Genomic DNA, 22,242 nt, shown 5'->3' with positions numbered 1-22,242 from the left:
CCATGATCAAACTATTAATGTTAAGCATATCAGTACGACATGTATGCTTGTGGATCCGCTTACTAAAGGCTTACCACCCAATATATTTCGTGAGCATGTAGCCGGCATGGGATTATTGGAAGCCTCTTAATTCTGAAATTATGAGACCATTAATATAAACCACTCCCAATAAGTAAAATGTTTTCTATTTTGAAATAGGATGTGTGCTATGAGTATTGAGGTTCAATGGCTTTTCGTCGGCTGTTGTAACACCTTACACTGGTATATTATTCTTATGGAGAATGGACAAAAGTTATTGAGCCTAACGATCAAGGGGGAGAATGTTGGTATTGATCTAAGGCCCAACGGGCTGAACAAAAAAGAAAAGAAAAACAGAGGATAAGTTAACGTAAGGGAAGGGGTAACGAACCAACGTACGTTCCCCTCGACCCCAACTTACGCGCCCTGATCGGGGCACCCTAACCAACAAGTGGTTTTGATCCCCTGTCGCCAGCGCACATAAAAGATGGGGGAGCAGCCGGCACCTACGTTAGACTAGTTCTCATACGGTTTACTCCTGCTCCCCACATCCCGAAACCCTAACCGATATGGGGGAGCGCTGCACGACGGGAAGATCATCTCCAAGTTCTGCCCCTGTTCCAGGGCGGTGCCGGTGGCGTCCGGAGGGACGCCGCTACCTGCAGCGAGCATCTACATCAAGCCTGCATCGAGCAGGCACGGGACTTCGCATCGTTGACACCAATGGCTGCTTCCATTGGTGGTAAGAGCCTAATCTATCTCTCTGGTTGATGCAATTAGGTGATCTAGTGTCTGGCTTACGATCTGTTAAGTAGATTCTATGGGATTAATTGTCTAACAGGTGGCTCTACGTGTGACTGGGTTTGGCAATGCATTTACTTTAAGCGTTTTCTTAAGAAACCTTCTCAATTTATCATCTTACGATTTTCGTATTCGAGTAAATGTTTAGTTGGAGAGTTCCTGGAAGGTCACGTGCCAGATGAGGCGCGCTTGCAAATGCAAAGCAGTCGAGCACGTGCACGTAGTGCTGGAGCTTGGCCGCGTAGTCGCCGGCGATGTCTTCCTGCACCAGCGCGACCGCATGATCCTTCATGACGCCGTACATTGTCGTCAACCTCGATCGATCACCACGAGCTGCAACTCGGAGAAGAGAAAGCAGCCGGAGGAGGAACGAGAACGCGACGGGCTCGTGTGCTGTCGGGCGTCGGCTCGGTCCGTTCACTTTTGAGGTCGGCCATCCCCAACGCGTCGTCCCACTCACGCAGCGAGTAAACGAACAGCGGAAAAAAAACGTACCGGTAATACTGGGCCGCGCAAGCATATGCTGCCGTGGTGCTCTTACCGGGCCTCTTCTGAAGCCCAATCGAACGAGAGACGCGACGCGCGCTGGCTTGGCTGGTCGCCCGAGCGCAGCAGGGACTCTCTCCGTTCTTTCGTTTGTTTAGTACCACCTCGCTGGCCGAGAGCGGAGAAGAGGTAGAGGAAGCTATAAGAGGAGGGAGAAGGGGACGTTGCAAATCATACCGTTCTCGGCCTTTTGGCTAAGATCAAGTGTAGTATCTGTTCTTATCAGTTTAATATCTGATATGTGGGTCATGTGCCCACAACGATATTAAATTTATTTTTTATGGGGGAGGGTCCATCATAGTGGCTTGCTGCTAGGGCCCTCAGGTGTCACCTGGGCGTTGCACTACAGCCCAGGCTGGCGCACCCCAACCAAAACTAATTTGAAAGTTTAAATGTCATCCCAAAATTCACTTGTTGCAGCTAATACAGAATCACCTTTTCTCTCAACTAGCTGTAGGCCTGGACGCTGCTTAGCTTACTCTGTAATATAGGAAAAGCAGAGTTTGTACTTTGTAAAACGTAGATCTCGGAGAGATTCTGACCATGGCTTAACTAATAATGAGGCCAACAATCCCAGAGATGTGCAGTAGCAGTCATGACATTATTTACATACAAGTCATCGGGAACTAAACACGATAAGCGGACACAAGTTTTAAAAGCATTTGTTACATTATACTCCCTCTCTAAAGAAATATAAGAGCGTTTAGATCACTACTTTGGAGGGAGTACCTAGGAATGAGTTTCATGTTTGTGTCACCTCATACCGGTGGCAGATCCTCAACGGCGTGTCTTTCGAAACTGGCCTCTCATCAGACCAGAGCTCCATGTTCAGATCACTAGTTCCCCAATGCACCAAACATTTGCTAACCTGACGGTGATCGAAACGGTTTACCATGCTCAGCCCTGAACACTTGTCCACCAGCGTCCACTCCCCTGATCAATGAGTTTGCCAGAAGATCGGAGAGTGGATTAAAGAATCAGCATAAACGTTACAAATGTCCAGGATGGCAAGCCAAAAGATGCTGGTCAGGCAACAAGAAACTCGAAACATTGTGCAGAGTGCCACATATTTACCGTTCGGTCGGAGGCCTCCCTCCAGTGTCACTTCTCCGGAATCTAAAGAGATCTCTTGTTTTGAACCATTGATGGCCGTGAAAGCAACAACTACCTCAGTTGGGTGTAGAAGCGTAAAGGTGGGACGGACTCGCAAACAGACCAACCTTCAGAGGAGAAAACATATACATCGATGAGTCATGATTAGGGCTGGCAGAAGAAGTCTTAAGCATTTCAGTGAACCTTACTATCGGACAAAGCATGTTGACATTAGCCCGGACTCGAGATGTCACCGTGTTATTTTAATGGCATATTAGCGTGCTTCAAATCATAAATCATGATCGATCTAGAAACTGTTAAGGTTCAAAAGTTTTTTTTTCTCAAATACTGTTAGGTTCAAAAGTCGAAGATAGAAGATGTGAGGAATCAGGGTTCGAGACCCAGGCCGGCTAGGAGGCACAGCTGCGTTCCAACCACTGGGCTAAGTGTCCATCCAACCATGCTTGCCTCTTATGTGATCAAGACGATGAGACAATCTCATATCTTTTGACAAGCTGCCATTTTGCTATGAAGGTTTGGTTCAGGTTACTTTCCCAGGTGGATGCGCAGGATATCACTCTGTCCCCTAACAAGAATCTGAATTACTAGCACTCACCTTGAGAATCCACCAGAGCCAGGCCCAACACTTCTTGCTTCAATGCTAGAGTCAATCTGGACAATCTTGGGATTGTCCGTCAGAATAGATATGTGGCGCTGAAGAACCAGTCCACCCCCAATATCTCCTTCCAGGAAAACTTTGGATTCCTCCACGCATGATTGCTCCAGATGCCCCCTGCACATTTCTATCAACAGTTACTGTTGTGGCTAAAACTAGAACTCCACACAAACTACTCACTTGACAGGCCAAAGCATATCAATAAAAAAAATGAAAAATAGGAATCAGTATTACGATGATGATTTACGTTACCTCACGATCTTGTACTCTTCTGTGCAGCCAGCAGACCTATATTCAGTCCTACTGTACTCCTCATAACCATGGATTTCAATCCTGCTATGTAGCCACTGGGAATCTAGAGAGAACCAGAGATTAAGTACATGTGATACTTAAGTTAATAAGAAAATAATTTTTGGATATATTTACGACCAATGAAGCAAATAGACGAACGGCATCCACATTACTCAATTTATAAAGCATCTAAGAAATTTCAAGACCCTGTTGCACCACATGTACTGGCATGTCAATAACGGTTCCAAGAATAGAGACTGCCTTGAAATTCTCTATTTAGCAAACAAGATATCCTACTACTGTTGAAGTGTTGATACATAGACATCACAAAATAATAGAAGTCCATTGATCATACAGCACCAAAGAAGCATACCAGAAGGAAGATGAGTCATCGAAATAATACGGCCGCCAATCCATGGTACAATCTTAAGAAACCAGTCCCCACTCTTCAAAATAATAAGTGTTTTTGACAGATCAGCACCTTCCTGTCCCGATGGCTTATCCATATCAGGTATAGGACGAATTGTCTCTGTACAACCATCCCAAGATACCAAAGCAGTCCAAGTTCAGTCAAATAAAACTCCAGTTATAGTGAGCTCTTCCAATATAAAATGACAGAGCCACAGATAGATACCTAAACGTTCCTTGAGATCAAGTTCACTTGCTGCAACCAAGCTGGACACTTCAAACTCAGAAGGCATCATAAAATGTACCTCTTCGCCATCCACACCGCGTGAACTCATCTGAGTTCACAGAAATAATAATTAAATTCTTTAGAACAGAAAATATAATGTGATACTCCCTCCGATCCAACTTAATTGTCACAGCTTTAGTACAACTTTGTACTGAAGTTATATTAAAGCTGCGACAATTAATATGGATCCGAGGGAGTAAAACAAAGGGCAACAAGTATACATAGTATTACACACCATAGCACCTCCACCAAGCAAAATACTTATGTTTAAGTTACGTTTTGGTCTCTTCCAGGATCCTTCAGTTTTCAGAACTTTCACAGAAACCACTGATGAGTGGACTTCGGCGACATAATATGTCAGCAGATAGTCTCCCTGTGTGAACCCGTATCCATCGCCGGCATCCTCAAACAAGACACCTTCAGCTTTACCTGTAAAAAATTCAGACATGGTGAAGAACAGAAAGTATGTGCACCATATGACAATGCTTAAATGAGTATCTTCAACACAGGAAACTGGCTAAAAATCCAGTGCAGAATTCTGTTATTCTATTTGTTTGAGCACATGCGAGTACTTGCTAAATCACACATTACTAACGGTAACATGGTCAGATCTTCACAAAGGGTATAAGAGGGGTATAATTATGAATTTCGTTAAACATAACCACCTCCCGATAAACCACATATCACAAATGCAAGTTACCCCAGGCAAAGTTACAGAAACGCACCATTTTCATCCAATGCAACAAGTAGTGATAAATCGTCCCCTAAACTTGCTTCACCAACATGCTGAATAGGAAGGCCTACAGGAAGAATTGCTCCACCTCTTAAATACAACACTGGGAGATCCTATATTATCATCAGTCATAAATAAATAAAAATTAGTTCCAGAATAGCTTTGTAGGCAGCACAATAAAAGTTGACCAACCAACTTACGGGGTGGGAATCTCCAAAATCAAAAGGTAACCAAATGCCATTTGGTAACTTATGTGCACATTCATGAGCTCCTTTATCAGGTAAAGTGCTGCCAAAAGACCGGAAGTTTTGATGTCACATAGAAGCGTAGAAAAATATACAGGTGGTGCATCATTATGGCCATTGATTTCTCTACGTTTAAAGGGATGACAGAAAATTTACATTTTTCAGTCAAGGGTGAAGAACATAATGGCATTATGCATAAAATTCTACTAACACACAAGAAAATCTTCATTTCCAAGATAACGAAGCAGGAGGTACGTTGTGGCCTCATTGATGTGATACCATTACCTTGCACAAACTAAAAGTGGCCCCAGGAGAAACGAAGTCTCGATTTTCCTCAGTTCTGTGTCTTGTGGGTCTACAACAAAGTAATGAACAAGATTTTGTATTACAGAACAAAATTCATCCAAAGAAGACTATCTACTATCTGGCACACCAGCAAGGAAGAACATAAATACTTTTTCCTTGTCTGGTCCTGAATCATAACATTCAATGATTGTTATTTCTTAGAGCCTTTGTTATTTCTTAGAGCATCTCCAACAGAGGCGCTAAAAGTAGTCCGCGCTGTAAAAATCGCTAATTTAGCGCGCGGAGCATCTCCAGCAGACGCCGCAAAAGCCAGCACGCTGTAAAATCCAACCGACGCGCTGGGAATTTCTGCATCACACGCGGGATATTTGCTGCGCGGCGTACAGCGCGCTGGACAATGATGCGCGAAGACCAGCTGCTCCGCTCCGCTTCGCTCCCTCTGCTCGTTCCGCCATTTCCTGCAGCTCGCCGCCGCCGGCCGCCGGCCGGCGCCACTCCTCTGTGTGCTCGTTATCTGCTCTTCCCGGCATGGGGCGGAGCCGCCACTGCCCTTCTGCTCGCCGGCTGGAGCTTGCCGCCTCGAGTTCGCCGGCCGGGAGCGCATGCCGGCCGGGAGCCGCCGTTGCCTCTCTGCTCGCAGCCTCCCTGTGGCCGAAGGCTAGCGTTGCATGCGGAGCTTGCGGTTTCCGATCGATTGCAAGCCAGCTGATAGGGAAGCCAAGCTAGCTAGCTCGTGTTTGTGCATCAAGCTAGCTCGCGTACGGTGGCCGGCGATTTCAACGATCCAACAATTGGGGAGCTAATTGCGTTTTTGTTTTGGTCAGATGGATTTATCTGTAAATGTTAGGGACCTGTTTGTTGTAGATATATTTGTGACGCTTTATTTTTTTTAGTGCATCTGCTGGACCGCTGCGCGCCGTCCGCTACGCGCTATCTTTTTGTGCGTTTGCTGGACTGAATCGGCCACGGCGCGGTAAAATTACTAAAATGGCGCTGTAAAATTATTTTAACGCGTCGCTTTTTTGAGTCTGTTGGAGATGCTTTTAGAGCCTGTTTAGATGGAACAACACTATTTCCGGCAAACTTTATGTGAAATTACTGTGTTCCAACTTCCAAACATGCCCTTGTCATAGTAGTGCAACCACCGATCTTCGTTTTATAGATGTGCACCAAGAAAAGACAAAAGATGCGGACATGTTTTGCTACATCCCATTTATTCCTAAAATCTACAGCCAACTTAGACTATGTTCCTCTGCCACTACAATATATTTTAGTGAATAGTAAGACAGACATTATTACCAGCAAAGAAAAGTGGCGCAGCAACTGGAGTACCCTTCTTATGTGAAACATAAAACAGAGTGTAGATGTGTAGCAGTAGCCGATACCGTCTTAGTAGCGCGAGACGACAAACTTCCTCACACTGAAATATGCATTAGCTGTTAGAAATAGCCAGTGGTATCTCTATTAAGAAATTGACAACGCTAAAAAGCATTGGAGGATCCTAATGTATAAATAAATTAGATTACGCAAAACGTCAACACAATATAATACTAAATGAAAAGGGTTCTTCGTAATATATGCACAGTAGTAACAAATTTTAGGAAGGGAAAAGAGTTGTCCTCAGAGTGCATAAACAATAAATCATTTGTCTGGCTACATGATTTGCATAATGAAATGGAGGAAATGTTGTATGAAATGTATGCTTATCTCATGAACAAGAAAGCTCTCCTGTAGATTTGACTTGTAAACTAAGAAAAAATGGATATACTAACACCTTATGTATCAAAATGTAGCATATAAGAAACAAGCAAAGACAATGAAGCTTCTAGGACTGCAACTAGGTTTTGTTTGTGTGCGTACACAGTGTGGATGAGGGACATGAAACACACAAACAGTACCTCTTCACCAAAGGACCATGGCTCATGATCGACGGTTCCAGCTTCAGAATGGCCACGTGAGAAAGGAAACAACGCACCCACTCCCATCCATCTTCCAAAAAGTCTTGGAGTAGCATTTCCAGCAAACCCACCAATATCAGGACCCGACAGTGGCTGACCACTCAAACCCTGATTGGATATAACCACATTATTGATTCCTAGAAATGTATGATTATCATACCTAGTAATGGACAATATGATGGTTTTAATTTTTTGATGTCAACATATTGAGAATGATTTGCTTGAAGTAATCAGAAACAAGAAACAAGCTTGCAGAGTTGCAATGGAAGTAAAATTTAAAGAACAACATAAACTTGTAACTAATACAGGTACCAATGGTCCACAGCAGTAATGCGATCAAGAACGTTGCTTTAAGATCACAAGGTTGTGATCACGGTACAATCAAATCACAGGATTAATGGATTCAAACAATTGAATACACTTATGTTTTAAGATGAATTGGGTAAAAAATGGTACTCCCTCTGATCCATACTAACTGTCACTGATTTAGTACAAAGTAAATGACTTGGTGCTTGATACATTTCAGGGAGGAGAGGGAGGGGGGTTGGCTATCTTGGACTTGAAGAAATAATTTACATACCAACTGAAGAACCATTGATAGACTCATGTGCAAATGCTCCCAATTCGAGAGATTATCACCAGTCCATGTTGCAGCATATCTTTGGCTTCCTATAAAACCAGCTCGTGTAAGAACGAATGGTCGCTTTTCTGTATTGGACATCACCATTCCTTCATAAGTAGATCTTGCCATCAGCATTCCATAAACCTGAAAATCATAAACATTAAAGCATGATCACATATGAAAAACTTGTTTCTGTTCCATTGCCAGTTTCTTTTTATTGCCAAAGCGATAGAGACATTACATTATGATAGTAAGAATGATTCTGGACACCACCAATATCAGCATCTCCTCTATGTATATTGCTCTCAGGCATTGTTTTAGTAGTAGTCTGCACGTTGACACCATCACTTCCATTTGCATACGGAAATATAAAATAAGATGGCACAGAACAAATGAATTGTGATAAGAGCATATACTGTCATAGCAGGCTCGTTCATATCATTCCATATTCCATCAACGCCGTTGGAGATGAAATCCCTTACTAATCTAGCCCACCATGTGCGGATTCTTTCACTGGTGAAATCCGGGAAAACACAGTCACCAGGCCATACTTCCCCTGGAATTATAGGACATTAGGCATGTTCCACTGGTAAAATCAGTAAGATGACAAGGGGCTCATTTAAGTCAGTGAAACATACCAATGAATGGGCTACCATCTGCCTTTTTAATCCACACATCATTTTCTGAACCACTTTCATACACAAAGTAACCCTTCTCTTCCTTTATTCCCGGGTCAAGCATCCAGATTGATTTACAACCGATGGAATGTAGATCATCAACCATAGATTTTGGATCAGGGAAATGGTTCTGGAACATATCAAGTTCAGACAAAATCATTGTCATGGAGGAAACTTGTCTCGATGCACTTAGAATGACACTTATATAGACTATAGAATTTGTCTAAAATAGACGGATTTTTTGAGTAGACAATAATAGTCTGGAAAAAAGGGAGGCTCTATATGACATTATGAAGCAATATACATTTTAAGCATGCTACTTCCATGTAGCAACTATCGTAGAAAAGTACTTACATTGTCAAATGTGAAGCATCTAAAACCATCCATGTAGTCAATATCCATCCAAACCACATCACAAGGAATGCCTTTCTCTCTAAATGTTCTAATAACCTGTGAAAGGACTAAGTAAGTACAACAGTGAAATATCATCACTAGCATATTTTTAAGCCTCCTCTGGAAGTAATAAGTAACAAAGTATCAACAGGAAAATATCAACACTACATAGTCTTCAGCATCAGAGTTGAGAGAGCACTTATGAATCAGGAGACCTTTATGAAAAGCTAATGGAAAATTAATCAATTATCATAGTAATAAGTAACTAAGTATCAACAGGAAAATATCAACACTACATAGTCTTCAGCCTCAGAGTTGAGAGAGCACTTATGAATCAGGAGACCTTTATGAAAAGCTAATGGAAAATTAATCAATTATCATAGTAATAAGTAACAAGTATCAGCATGAAAAATATCAACACTACATTTTTTTGAATGGTAACACTACATAATCTTAATCCTCAGGTTGCATTCAGATAGAATACTTATGAATATAACTCTTGAAACAAAAGAGTTACAAAACATCAACATGCCTAAGACGTGAAAAAAGGTTTCCAACATTATGGTCTACTCTCTGTTAAGGGCATTATTAGTAATGTGCTTTAGTCTATGGTTTCTGTCTTCTGGATTTACTCCTCACTCTATGTGTTGGCCCTTATTATTTTACTAATTAGTATTTGTAGGAGGGATTAAATCCTGTTTTTTACATACCAAATTATCCCTTTGCAATCCCATTTAATAAGTTCATTACTCTTGTTTCACATCAAACTTCACTCATATCACTCTCTAACAGTACGAACACCAATCAGAAAAGATTCACATACCAGAGGAATTCCTTCGTCAGTTTGAGTACGTCATGCTATGATAAAAAAAATAGGCAAGATTTCAACCTATGCCACTTCAAAACATAGCAGCAATCACAAGAATGCCACCTAGTTTCTTGAAATCAGGATTGTGCCACAACAAAAGTGTCACCTCACCTATTTCCCCCAATTCGGATTCTTTCATCTTCTCTTCCCATTTCCCCCCAACTGCGTTTCCCACTTTGCCCTTGCCTTGCTTGGACAGAATCGAAGTACCAAGCCACATCAATCTTGGGCCAATCCAAATCGACTGAAGTCACCGAACCAATCAATACGTGACCAAACAGGGAAGCCTGAGCAGAGCGCTCCGCGACCACGGCTTGTCAAAGCGGGCGTCGCATCTGGGCGACGGCATAAGTTAGGTACTTAGGTGGCAATGTGAGCCTCAGCATTGGCTTAATCGCCATGGAAGTGCTCTGTTATCTGCTCCATCGGGAAGACGGAGGCGCAGGTGCTACTTTGGACCTGAAGATTGAGCATCTATTCTTGTGCTTGCCGTGGATTTCCTGTGGATTCTGGAACTCGTGTGTAGTTGTGGCGGTGGTAGCAGGGAGAGACGGCGGGATGGGAGGCGGCCTTGCTTGGATCTAGGCTAAGCGCTGGCCTCTGCGTTGAGCTCGAGCGGCGGCGCGTCGGCCGCGAGGGCGAAGCCAGTGGCGGAACAGCGTCTCGCTCTCGCCGGGCGTGGTTTGATTAAATCAAAATTAGGCAGGGGCAAACATAGAAATTCAGTCGAGGATGATGGACCGAACTACACTGCCGATTTTTTTTCATTTATTACTTCCTTTCTGTCTAGTATTCTTTTTTTCTGTCTACTACTGGTATTCTTTCTGTCTAGTATTCACTTGTCACTTGAACAGCGAATCAACCTGTTGTTGAGTTGTTAGGTGGACAGTGGTATCTCCAACCCACCAGGGTTGATTTATTTCAGGATTTCCGGCGATGCGCTTTCAGTGGGAGGAGACGTTCCCGTCGACGACGAGGCGCCTACGGGGACTTCGTAAATCTTAAGATGATATGCCGGCTCAGTCTCTCGGAGGTGCTCATAGGGGTAGGGTGTGCGTGTGTACGTTCATAGGGGTGAGTGTATGCGCGTGTATATGAGCGCTTGTGTCTGTACTGATGCTAAAAAAAACTTGTCACTTGAATATGACTAAGTTAAAAATGCTTAACTCCATTTGTGATTTATTTGTCCGTTAGATTTAAAATAAACATAAAGTAGACCTCACTTTTCGATGCTTCTTTTGAACTAAAATTTACCAAATGCTAGACAGCGGCTGTGTGCGATTCATCTTACCCAAGCGGCTGTAACGAGACACTTTTTCTAGAGTCCACTAGCAAAAGGGTCCGTGCGTTGTAATCAAAAAAACAAAAATCATAATTTCAAAGGCCATGACAACACTCTTTCGCATCACCGATAAAATTTTGATGAACATTTTGTTCAATTTAATTAACATTTTTTAATACACGAACTTTTATAAAAATCATGAACTTTTTTTTATTTCCTAACATTGTTTTACAAAATTGCAAACATTTTTGTAATATGTGAACATTTTAAGAAAAAATACAAATATTTTCTTAATCCACAAATATTTTATGATTTATTGAACATTTTACTTGAAAATCTCTTTCTTAAAATTTTTGAAACTTTTTTGAAGTAGCAAATTATTTATAGGAGAAAAAACGAAAATGGAAAATAAAAAATAAAAAAAGAAATTTAAAAACAGGCTGCCCGCACATGGCCAGCCCAAATGGGTACGCTGCGTCTTCTCCTAGCATGCAGAGCGCAGTATAGGGATCCCTACTCCTTGGGCCGGCCTAGGCGAGGGATTCCTTGTGTGGAACCTTTTTTGTCATTTATAGGTGCCATCGGTGGGTAATATTTTGTAATTTTAGGAGCAATTTATGTGACATACCGCGAGAAGCGCTAATGACTTTATTATTAGGTATAGATATAGATAGGGTGAGTTGTTGGTTGTCAGTTTCATAAAAGAACTCTTCTTAAATATGATTTTACGGGGTGTCCATATAATTTAGGGGTGGTTGACACGATGAGCTGCTTTTGCAGTCTCATAAAAATATTTCCATATAATCTGGTTTTCCCATTTATCTTCAAATTAATGTATAAATGGCATATGCATGTCAATTCTATCAAATAGTAATTCATCTATAAGGCAAAATCACACAATTCCTGTGGTTGGATGATTAGAGGGACAGTGGTATCCCCAGCTCATCAGGATTGAAATCCTGGTGCTCGCATTATTTCTGAATTAATTTCAGGTTTTCCGATGATACGCTTTCAGTGGGAGGAGACGTTTCCGTCGATGACGAGGCGCCTACGGTGACGTCGTAAATCTCAAAATGGTATGTCGGCTCAGTCGAAGGTGCTCATAGAGGTAGGGTGTGCATATGTGCGTTCATAGGGGTGAGGGTATGCGCATATGTATGAGCGCTTGCGTCTGTACCGTGTTTAAAAAAAGGGGGAATTCTTTGATACGTAAAAAAATTGGATGAGAAAATAATTAAACACCTTGGGAACAAAAGAAAATAATGGTCGACCGACAATGAGAGGAAGGTCCGGTGAAGCAACAATGATCACACACGGGAGGAGGTTGGCTGAAGCGGGGAGGGGGACGGGCGGCTGCCGACGATGAGAAGAAGCCGACTGGCATGGGGTGGCACAAGTAGCGGCTGTTGGTCGTCGGCCGTTGAGAGGCAGGAGTCGGGCCATTGCAGGGACGCGCTGATCAGCGACACTCGGTGGGGGGACAGCCCCGGGCGGCGGCACGATGTAGATGGCCGACGGCGTGAGGAGACGGGCGTGCGCGGGAGCTGATTTTTCAGCAGTTGACTCCTGCCACGTTTGAGAAAAAGGGTTTCCCCCCGCTTTATAAATAAAGCACCAATCACCGAGCAAGTCGATACAAACACACACCCCACACCAACACAACACACACACCCAAGGCGGATACAAGGACGCTGAAAACAGCAACATCACCCCAAACTACTCCAAGCAAACAACGGATAACACCCTAAGCACTACTATGAAGTTGTCGGAGCCCTCAACCGTGGAAGAAGCACCACGATGAGGAGAAGCCGTGCATGATGAACAATGGGCTCCAAGGCGGTGCCTTCAAGAAAGGAACGACGCCGGATCGCCGCCACCGCCCAATCTAAGGATTAGGGTTTCCCCCGGAGCACCTCAGTTACAAGCGAGATACCGCGACGACGCCTTCAAGAAGGGAACGACGCTGGAACGCCGCCATCGCCGGCCTGACAAGACAGAGCGGGTTTTCACCCTGGCCAACACTCACCTTCACCAAATTGGGGTACGGACAGCCGCGCCACCACCATTGACACACCCCGGCCACCATGCCGCCCACACGGCCATGGTGACCGGACAGCGCCCGAGCCGCGTGCTACGCCCACAAGCACCCCGGCTCCCACCAGCAGGACCGCCGCCCAAGCATCCGAGCCCCATCCTCGACCACGGACACACAGTACCGACACGACCGACCGGAGAGGAGCAGACTTTCCACCCCAAAGCGGAAACCTTGGCAGGGTTGGTGGCCTCGGCGGCCAGATCTGGGCCAGAGGAACTCCGGCGGCCACGGAGCAGCCGCCAGATGCAATGGAGGGGAACCCCTGCCCCCTACCCGAAGTCCACAGCCACCTCCGGCAAGCCCACCGGCACACCAACACCTCACCATGGAACCACCCCTGCCTGTTGCGCCCGTCCCTGAGTCCGTAGGGGAGGAAGGAAGCTCACCCGAGAAAGCCGCAGACAACCACACGCCGGAGCAAGACCCGCCGGTGCCGCGAGCAGACCGGTCGACCACGGGCTGCAGCCACGCCGCTGCAAGCCACCTGCACGCAGGTCCCAGGAGGACCTCTGCCGCCACCCCGCGACGCCCGCCGCCACCGGGGACCAAATCCGCAAGGATCTGGCCAGGAGCGCGCCGGCCCGCCACCGCCCGGTCTGGCCCTGCCGTAGCCGCCACGCCGCAAGCACCCATCAAGACGTCGCCGAGCCGCCACCAGGGACCTCCGACGCCATCCCGACGGATCGCCGCCGCGCCGCTCGCCCCCGCCATAGGCCAGCGCCCCCGCACGCGAAGCCGTCCTGCGCCGGCCATGGACCACAGGCGGAGGGGAGAAGAAGGCCCCGCCGCCGCCCCAGCCGGCCGGGCTTCGCCCGGCGGCCCCGCTAGGCGGCGGCGAGGGAGGCGGGCAAAGGATGGGGAGGAGGGGGCGGCGATTTAGGGTTCCCCTTGGGGCGCTCGCGGGAGCGCCGCGAGAGGGGAAAAGAGGTAAAACCACCCCGCCGTGACTCTTCGAATCCCGCCACGTTTAGGGAAAATTATACAGGAAGCTCATTCTCCCTTGGGGAGTTGGGCTGATTATAGGGTGTTTCATAAAAAAAATTCAGATTGATGATTTATGAGAACTGCTAGAGCATGTTTTTCGGCCCAACTCCCCTTAAATTAGAAAAAAAAAAATACGGGGTAGGGCAACTGTTGGTGATGATCTTAGTTCATATTAGCCTTTTTTTAGATTACGTGTAACATAGTAAACTTGAATTTCTTGAACAAATTACACACTAGCTTACACAATAACATACTGAACTAAAATTGCTCTAACAAACTGCCGCTCTATTCATCATAAGTAAAGTGAACGAATTGATGCAGCATATACTTCCTTTACAAGATACCTCAAGGACTCTCTCAGAAGACTTGTAGCTAAAGCGACATTGATGATAGCCGAGAGCCCATTTTGAAGGCATGGACACAGTTCCTATAATAGAAAAGGTGTGTGCATTAAGTGGACAACAGGTTACATAACATATATTAGCATCTAAGTTGCAATTTTGTGTTCTTCTCATGGCCAATTGGACATGGATGTAGTCACGAAGAAGAAGCAAGATGTTGTCTTAGTCACTCTTATACAGGTCATGATTGTTCGTAGAATAAAAAAACTCCAGGCACGATAACATAGCAAATATCCAGACATGAACACCCTATTGTGACACTAAAATTTTGCACAACATCATTGCTCAAGATACAAAGCTCTCTTTAAATGCCTTGAATCTCGAACCATAGATGAATTGAGAGACAAATATTTTGTTAAACATGTACAATAACATTAACTAGATTGCAAATTAATCATAATAGAATTAGATATTCCAAATGAGAGAAACGTGTTCTCATACAAGGCAGGTATATGCAACTTCACTGTATATAGTATGTACAAGATTAAAATTTGACAAACATATTTTACGTTTTAGAATTTCAAGAGTGTGAACACTAGATATCAATACTGGAAGAGATGTTATGAGAAAAAAATACCAATCGCATGAGACAAGGATGCCACCACTTGGGCCGGTGTATCAAATGGCCCAAAAGTAATGATAGGATAAGCAGATAGGGCAGCAAACTTTATAGTAGATTCTTGTCTCAAGTCAATCTGTAATAGAATACGGTTGTTGGTTAAAGAAACGCCCATCGGCTCAATGAAAACATACATCTCCTATATATGTAGGATGTACCTAGCTATGACTATAAGGTGCAATACTGAAGAAATAGCCAATGGAATTGGACCGTGTTAGCTACTATTATATAGAAAAATATTATCACAAACAACAAATTTCATATGTTTCGTGATCGAGAATTACTTAAACAATTGATCTTCTAGACAGGTGTGTTGGAAAAGTTAAATAAAGTTACTACCTCACAACGGCGTGTGGTATCAGCTAGGACACCGAGGCTCTTTCCATCTGGGAGGATGGACAACACCCAAGGGTGTGATTGATATAGTGAAGTGGTTCCTGACCCGTATCCCCATGCATCTGTGTTCCAGGTGAAAACCTAATGGAGATCAAAGAGAGATACAATGAGAGGCCAATCAAATATTAGCTAAGAAATTAGCAACATAAAACATAACAACATATATCATGCTTACTCGTTTCCCGGTTCGTTCAAGTGGGCCACTTGCTTCTCCTGTGCCGTAGAAAGATGTCCCATAAGGAAGCTGCTAAGGATATATATTGATGTAAGCCTATGTAAACTTAGTTTTTGAGCCACATTATTTGTTAAAGATGTAGAGACAAAAACCCAAATAACAATTTTAGGGCAGTAGACCGATCAAGGTTAAGGCAACACTACTAGTGTTTATTGACTTTATCATCTTTAAAAATCATTATAATGCAAAACAAAGTGACGGGACTACATTACATTGAATGTTCACAATGTGGTCGGAGAATGATAAAACATTTATGATGTAACATTCTTTCAGTGATTACCACATAGGCCCAACTTTGTTGTCGTAATTGAGACACCTAGATATTAAAGGGTGTTGATGGTTAGGGATTGTGATGAAATATAAGTGTGGAGTGTGTGCGGGGGCCTTGTAAGGTTGTCGTACACCGACAAAGTTCAGGTTCGGTCACATGTAAGGTCAACCTACTGATATGTGAAAGTGCACCTAGAATTTCTAATGGGTTCTGATTGATTAATGATGAGATAAATACAAGACTAATGTTTTTATTGAGATATTTCAGATTTAGTCCATGTGTTAGTTAAAAAGAATCAATGGTGACCCCTAAAAACGAGAAACATGAAGACAAGTTGTAGTTACAAATTATTATAGGCTTGTAGTGGAACAATTTCCACATCGAGTCTTTTGAACAATCGTACTATAAAGAGGGGCACTTGCACTTAAATTAAGGATGATCACATTGCCAAACATGCAATATATCCCTCAAACTTTCCAATGAAAAATTCCCGGTTCTCCATATTGCATACATCTCTGAAACTATCATACCAATCGGCACATACCTATGATCCTAGTAAGAATAGAGCTAGTGAGAAATCCTAAGAACCAATCGGCACATACCTCTAATCCTAGTGAGAACAGAGCTGGTGAGAAATCCTAAGTGTATATCTGGAACTATCGAGTTTGGTTCCTATAACTACTGGACTCTTGTTTGGTTCAGACAGTGTTGTATTAAGGGTGATACCTCCGGATGGATGGTGTCCAATATCTCTGATTCTGAAAGGGTTGTTGCAGAGCAGTTCCAGTATCGGTCCAAAACATCCGAGTGGTATTGGTGTAGAACATGGGCTTAGATGTTTCCAGTCCGTCCATTTCACGTGGTGCCCTTTTAGATCTGGAACTTCTAAGAGAAACTAGTCTTGTACTACCGAGTGATGTATCTTTGTCATAGAAAGAGACATGCAGTTGTTGTATGAAACCTTGAGTGTTCATGTTCGGTACCATTATGCTAACCGTGGTTCTAGAGGTCTCTGGACCGCTTAGTACCTCAGGGTGTTACTGCTATTCTTTCGGGAGCCATTTTCCTGCCGGACCATTCAAGGTTTGAACATGTATGAAACTTTTGGGGACGTTGCTTTTTTCGTCCAACGGTCAGATTGAGGCCTGCCTATATAACCAAACCCCACCGCTTGAGAGGGTGAGGCTTTTGAGACCCTTGGCAGACAGGGAACCCATTCAATTCACTGTGCTCACTCTCTTTGCTCCACTCCATCCTTGCGTGGATTCCTTGAGCACGCGCGCGCGCGCGAGAGAGAGAGAGAGAGAGAGAGAGAGAGAGATCTATGGTTCTTCTCTCTAATGAGGGCTCAAACCAAGTGACTTGTAAAGGTTCTGGTTACTTTAGAGGATGTGTGCCTTCTATATGGTTAGGATCACTTGAAAAACCCAGTAGTTTGCGAAGTCAAGAAGATCACCTACTTCGTGCCAAGATCTACCCCGTGTGACCCTTAATGCAATCCAAGAAAGCAAAAACAAGTGTACCCCACAAAAAAATGATTTCCGCCTAGCAGCTAGCAATCAAAGCTTTGCCTTCGCGATGGTCCATCCCACCTGGTGGCGGTTCGCGTATCGCTCCGTCGATTGCGGAGGCGATTAGGGTTTCGGACGTACTTCCTCACCCATAGCTCTCGTTTGTGATCGATCGCCATCTCCCTGACCTTGATCGATTTTGTTCGTCTATCGCATCCAAGCGAGCCTCGTCGTAACCCCTCCACCAAAACCTTCTGTGTGCTCCCTAGGGCGCACGGTCGTAAGACACCAAAACCCTAGGAGGTGCCCGGCGGCGGCCATTGGCCGACAGGAGGTAGATGGAGGGAGTAGCAGGGATGTTGAGGAGTCTCAAGCTGTCAGAGGAAGAGAGGAAAGGGGTCAAGATCCGGCTGGGGGGAAAGGAAAAAGGGAAGGGATCGGAGTTTCAGGCGGTGGGGAGAGTGGTGTCCGAGAAGCCGGCTCATCCAGATGCGATCTGCCTCTCCTTGGGGCGGATCTGGTGCCCGATAAAAGGAATTGACTGCAAGGAGGCGGGGGATAACAGGTTTGTGTTCACATTTAAACAGGAGTCTGGTAAGCGGAAGGCACTTGAGGACGGGCCGTGGATGTTTGATAAGGATCTTGTTGTGGTGGAGGACTATGATCCAAGCAAGAGAATAGAGGACTATGACTTCAATGACATCCCTATATGGGTGAGAATCTTCAGTCTCCCTCTCGGTATGATGAATGAAGCCACAACGGAGGAAATAGGCAACATCATTGGGCGATTTGTTGAAGTGGATGCGGGTGCGGATGGGAGAGCAATTGGCAAATTCTTACGGGTGAAAATCAGGATGAACATAGAGAAGCCAATCATGAGAGGGTTTACCCTAGATGATGAGGATGAGAAGGAACCACAGAAGAGAAAGAAGGATATGAGTATTGATGGGAAGGAGGGAGAGGAGGAAGAAGGTCTCTGGTGCCGCTTCGAATATGAGTTCTTGCCTGACTTTTGTTACACATGCGGCTTCATCGGACACGTGGCCAAGGAGTGCTCTATCAAGATGAAGAAAGGTGAGGACCCTCAATTTGGCCCTTGGCTTAGAGCAGATATGGGGAAGAGGAGGTTTGCACATGAGGAAGACCGCAGTTGGAAGGGAAGGGGAGGTAGTGCAGGAGGTTTTCGGCAGTATGGGTATAGCCGTGCGGGAGGAAGATCGGGGAGTGGCAGCGACAGCGACAGCTTATCTTGGAGGAAGGAGGGCGCTCGGGAGGGAGATGGGAAAGGAGGCAAAGCTGAGGGGGAAGAGGAAGTCACGAGTCCTGCAAAGTTGTTGACCAACAACCCTGCACATGGTGGAAAATCGAGGAGGTTGAATATGAATGAGGCTGCTGCACAGGTTCTGGTCACATGTGATAACACGCCCCAGGGGAAAGAGGTGGCCTTGCTTGAGCAGCATGCCAATCTGAGGGAGAAATCACAGGTGTCACTCCCTAAGGAGAAAGTGGAGGCAAAAGAGAAGGGTCCAGTAACACAGCCACGGGTGGCCACTGAGGGCAGGATGGAGGCGGGCGGAAAACAAAACCATAAAAAGGGGGGACGTTCCACCGGCTTCCTAGGAAGAATGAAAGTAACAGGGGCAAAGGGCATAGCAGCGAGCTTGTACTGGGACAGAAGAGATGTCATGAGAAGGACGAGGTAGGGGTGGAGGAGGAAGCGAAGAGAGGGAAGCTGATGGAAGGGGGAGTGGTTGTGAGCGAATGCAAGGAGGGAACAACAAACAACAATATTAATGTTGACAAGATATCGGCCGGGCTGTCCGAGCAGCCCCGCCGGGCACAATGAAAATCATCAGTTGGAACTGCCGGGGGCTCGGGAACGGCCCGGCAGTTCGATCTCTCCTCGAGTTGGGGAGGGCGGAGGATCCCGATGTGCTGTTTTTGGCGGAAACGAGACTCACAGAGAAGGAGTTGGATCGATTCCGGTGGAAGTTAGGGCTCGCTAACTTATCCGCCTGGAACCCGGTGGCTCGTAGCCGGGGAGTTGCAATGTTCTGGCGGCGGGGACTCGATATTTCACTTCGTTCATATGGGAGGAGACATGTTGACGTAGACGTGAAGGAAGAGGATGGCTCAATATGGCGATTGACAGGTGTTTATGGGGAGTCGGCTACAAAAAGGAAAAAAGAAACATGGAGAACCCTATGACTTCTCAAGCAGCAACATCAGCAGGATCGACCGTGGCTATGCCTTGGAGATTTTAACGAAATCCTGTCTGGTATAGAGAAGGTGGGTGGAGCAGATCGTTCTCAGGGCATGATGGATGGGTTCCGAGAGGCGTTGGAGTTTTGTGAACTTGATGATTTGGGTTTCGAGGGTGACATCTTTACGTGGAGGAACCATAGCAAGGAGCTGAGTACATACATCTGTGAAAGGCTGGACCGGGCGACTGCTAGTAAACCTTGGCGAGAGAAGTTCCTGGAGCATGTGGTCGTCAATGGGATGCCGAGACATTCCGACCATAGGCCCATAATTGTCAATACGAAGGGGAGTGATAGGAGTTGGAGAGGAGGGGACCGAGGGGACCGAGGCTTTCGGTTTGAGGCCAGATGGTTGCGGGAAGATGGGTGCGAGGAGGTGACCAGGGAGGCGTGGGAGAGGAGTTGGGAAAGCAGGGAAGGTGGAGTAGCGCATGCCCTGAAGGAAATAGCCGGGAAGATGAGGAAGTGGGACAAGGAGGTAGTTGGCGAATTGGAAGGTAGACTGAGAAAGGCCAAGGCTGATTTGGAGCGGTGCATGAAGAATTTGGTGTCCCAGGAGAAGATTGAGGAGGAAGCCAACCTACGGTGTTTGGTGGATGATCTAGAGGAGAAGAAGAGTACAATGTGGAAACAAAGGGCTCATGTGTGGTGGCTTCTGGAAGGGGATAGGAATACTTGCTTCTTTCATATGATGGCGTCTGTGAGAAAGAAAGCTAATAAGATCAAGGAGCTCAGGTGGGAGGATGGTTCGGTGGTGGCGGAGGAAGATTTAACTAACTATGTTTGCTCTTACTTTCAGGATCTTTTCACGTCCACTGTGGGCAACCGGGTCAATGAACTTATTGACAAGGTGCAGCCGCGTGTCACTGCTGCAATGCTCAATGCTTTGGACGTCGTATTTACCCGCGAAGAGGTGAAAGCGGCATTAGATCACATTGGGGACCTAAAAGCTCTGGGTCCGGATGGGATGCCGGCTATAGTGTTCAAGCGAAAATGGCACTTCATGGGGGACTATATTGTTGAAGAAGTGTTGGGAGTGAAGGAAATATGCCCTAGAGGCAATAATAAAGTTATTATTTATTTCCTTATATCATGATAAAAGTTTATTATTCATGCTAGAATTGTATTAACCGGAAACATAATACATGTGTGAATACATAGACAAACAGAGTGTCACTAGTATGCCTCTACTTGACTAGCTCGTTAATCAAAGATGGTTATGTTTCCTAACCATGGACAAAGAGTTGTCATTTGATTAACGGGATCACATCATTAGTTGAATGATCTGATTGACATGACCCATTCCATTAGCTTAGCACCCGATCGTTTAATATGTTGCTATTGCTTTCTTCATGACTTATACATGTTCCTATGACTATGAGATTATGCAACTCCCGTTTGCCGGAGGAACACTTTGTGTGCTACCAAATGTCACAACGTAACTGGGTGATTATAAAGGAGCTCTACAGGTGTCTCCAAAGGTACATGTTGGGTTGGCGTATTTCGAGATTAGGATTTGTCACTCCGATTGTCGGAGAGGTATCTCTGGGCCCTCTCAGTAATGCACATCACTCAAGCCTTGCAAGCATTGCAACTAATGAAGTTAGTTGCAGGATGATGTATTACGGAACGAGTAAAGAGACTTGCCGGTAACGAGATTGAACTAGGTATGGGATACCGACGATCGAATCTCGGGCAAGTAACATACCGATGACAAAGGGAACAACGTATGTTGTTATGCGGTCTGACCGATAAAAAGATCTTCGTAGAATATGTAGGAGCCAATATGAGCATCTAGGTTCCGCTATTGGTTATTGACCGGAGACGTGTCTCGGTCATATCTACATTGTTATCGAACCCGTAGGGTCCGCACGCTTAAGGTTACGATGACAGTTATATTATGAGTTTATGCATTTTGATGTACCGAAGGTTGTTCGGAGTCCCGGATGTGATCACGGACATGACGAGGAGTCTCGAAATGGTCGAGACATAAAGATTGATATATTGGAAGCCTATGTTTGGATATCGGAAGTGTTCCGGGTGAAATCGGGATTTTACCGGAGTACCGGGAGGTTACCGGAACCCCCCGGGAAGTATATGGGCCTTAGTGGGCCTTAGTGGAAGAGAGGAGAGGTGGCCAGAGATGGGCCGCGCGCCCCTCCCCCCCCTTGGTCCGAATAGGACAAGGAGAGGGGGCCGGCCCCCCTTCCTCCTCTCTCTCCTCTTTTCCCCCCTCCGCGAATCCTATTCCAACTAGGAAAGGGGGG

At 45.3% G+C, this 22,242-nt stretch overlaps 1 protein-coding gene and 1 non-coding gene across 2 annotated transcripts in view; one reads left to right on the top strand and one right to left on the bottom strand.

Moving 5' to 3' along the window:
• Positions 1-1,538: 1,538 nt before the first annotated feature.
• Positions 1,539-1,734, top strand: LOC123155057 (U2 spliceosomal RNA). The gene has a single exon (XR_006477187.1). It is a non-coding gene; the product is annotated as a U2 spliceosomal RNA (small nuclear RNA).
• A 157-nt stretch (positions 1,735-1,891) lies between these two features.
• LOC123150697 (alpha-glucosidase 2) overlaps positions 1,892-22,242 on the bottom strand; it is a 32,987-nt gene continuing 12,636 nt past the window's right edge. The window contains exons 2-22 of the mRNA XM_044570532.1: positions 15,873-15,941; positions 15,641-15,778; positions 15,260-15,377; positions 14,626-14,708; positions 9,014-9,109; positions 8,621-8,789; positions 8,399-8,538; positions 8,224-8,310; positions 7,941-8,126; positions 7,301-7,468; positions 6,702-6,822; positions 5,382-5,451; positions 5,052-5,139; positions 4,844-4,964; positions 4,354-4,547; positions 4,059-4,167; positions 3,798-3,953; positions 3,386-3,488; positions 3,074-3,250; positions 2,440-2,585; positions 1,892-2,298 (exon numbers count right to left, since the gene is read on the bottom strand). Coding sequence (XP_044426467.1) covers positions 2,108-2,298; positions 2,440-2,585; positions 3,074-3,250; positions 3,386-3,488; positions 3,798-3,953; positions 4,059-4,167; positions 4,354-4,547; positions 4,844-4,964; positions 5,052-5,139; positions 5,382-5,451; positions 6,702-6,822; positions 7,301-7,468; positions 7,941-8,126; positions 8,224-8,310; positions 8,399-8,538; positions 8,621-8,789; positions 9,014-9,109; positions 14,626-14,708; positions 15,260-15,377; positions 15,641-15,778; positions 15,873-15,941 — 2,730 coding nt within the window. The 3' untranslated portion in view covers positions 1,892-2,107. The remainder of the gene's footprint in view (positions 2,299-2,439; positions 2,586-3,073; positions 3,251-3,385; positions 3,489-3,797; positions 3,954-4,058; positions 4,168-4,353; positions 4,548-4,843; positions 4,965-5,051; positions 5,140-5,381; positions 5,452-6,701; positions 6,823-7,300; positions 7,469-7,940; positions 8,127-8,223; positions 8,311-8,398; positions 8,539-8,620; positions 8,790-9,013; positions 9,110-14,625; positions 14,709-15,259; positions 15,378-15,640; positions 15,779-15,872; positions 15,942-22,242) is intronic.

Source organism: Triticum aestivum, chromosome 7A, assembly GCF_018294505.1.
Source record: "Triticum aestivum cultivar Chinese Spring chromosome 7A, IWGSC CS RefSeq v2.1, whole genome shotgun sequence".
Taxonomy (NCBI): domain Eukaryota; kingdom Viridiplantae; phylum Streptophyta; class Magnoliopsida; order Poales; family Poaceae; genus Triticum; species Triticum aestivum.
This window is presented reverse-complemented; position numbering and strand designations above follow the sequence as displayed.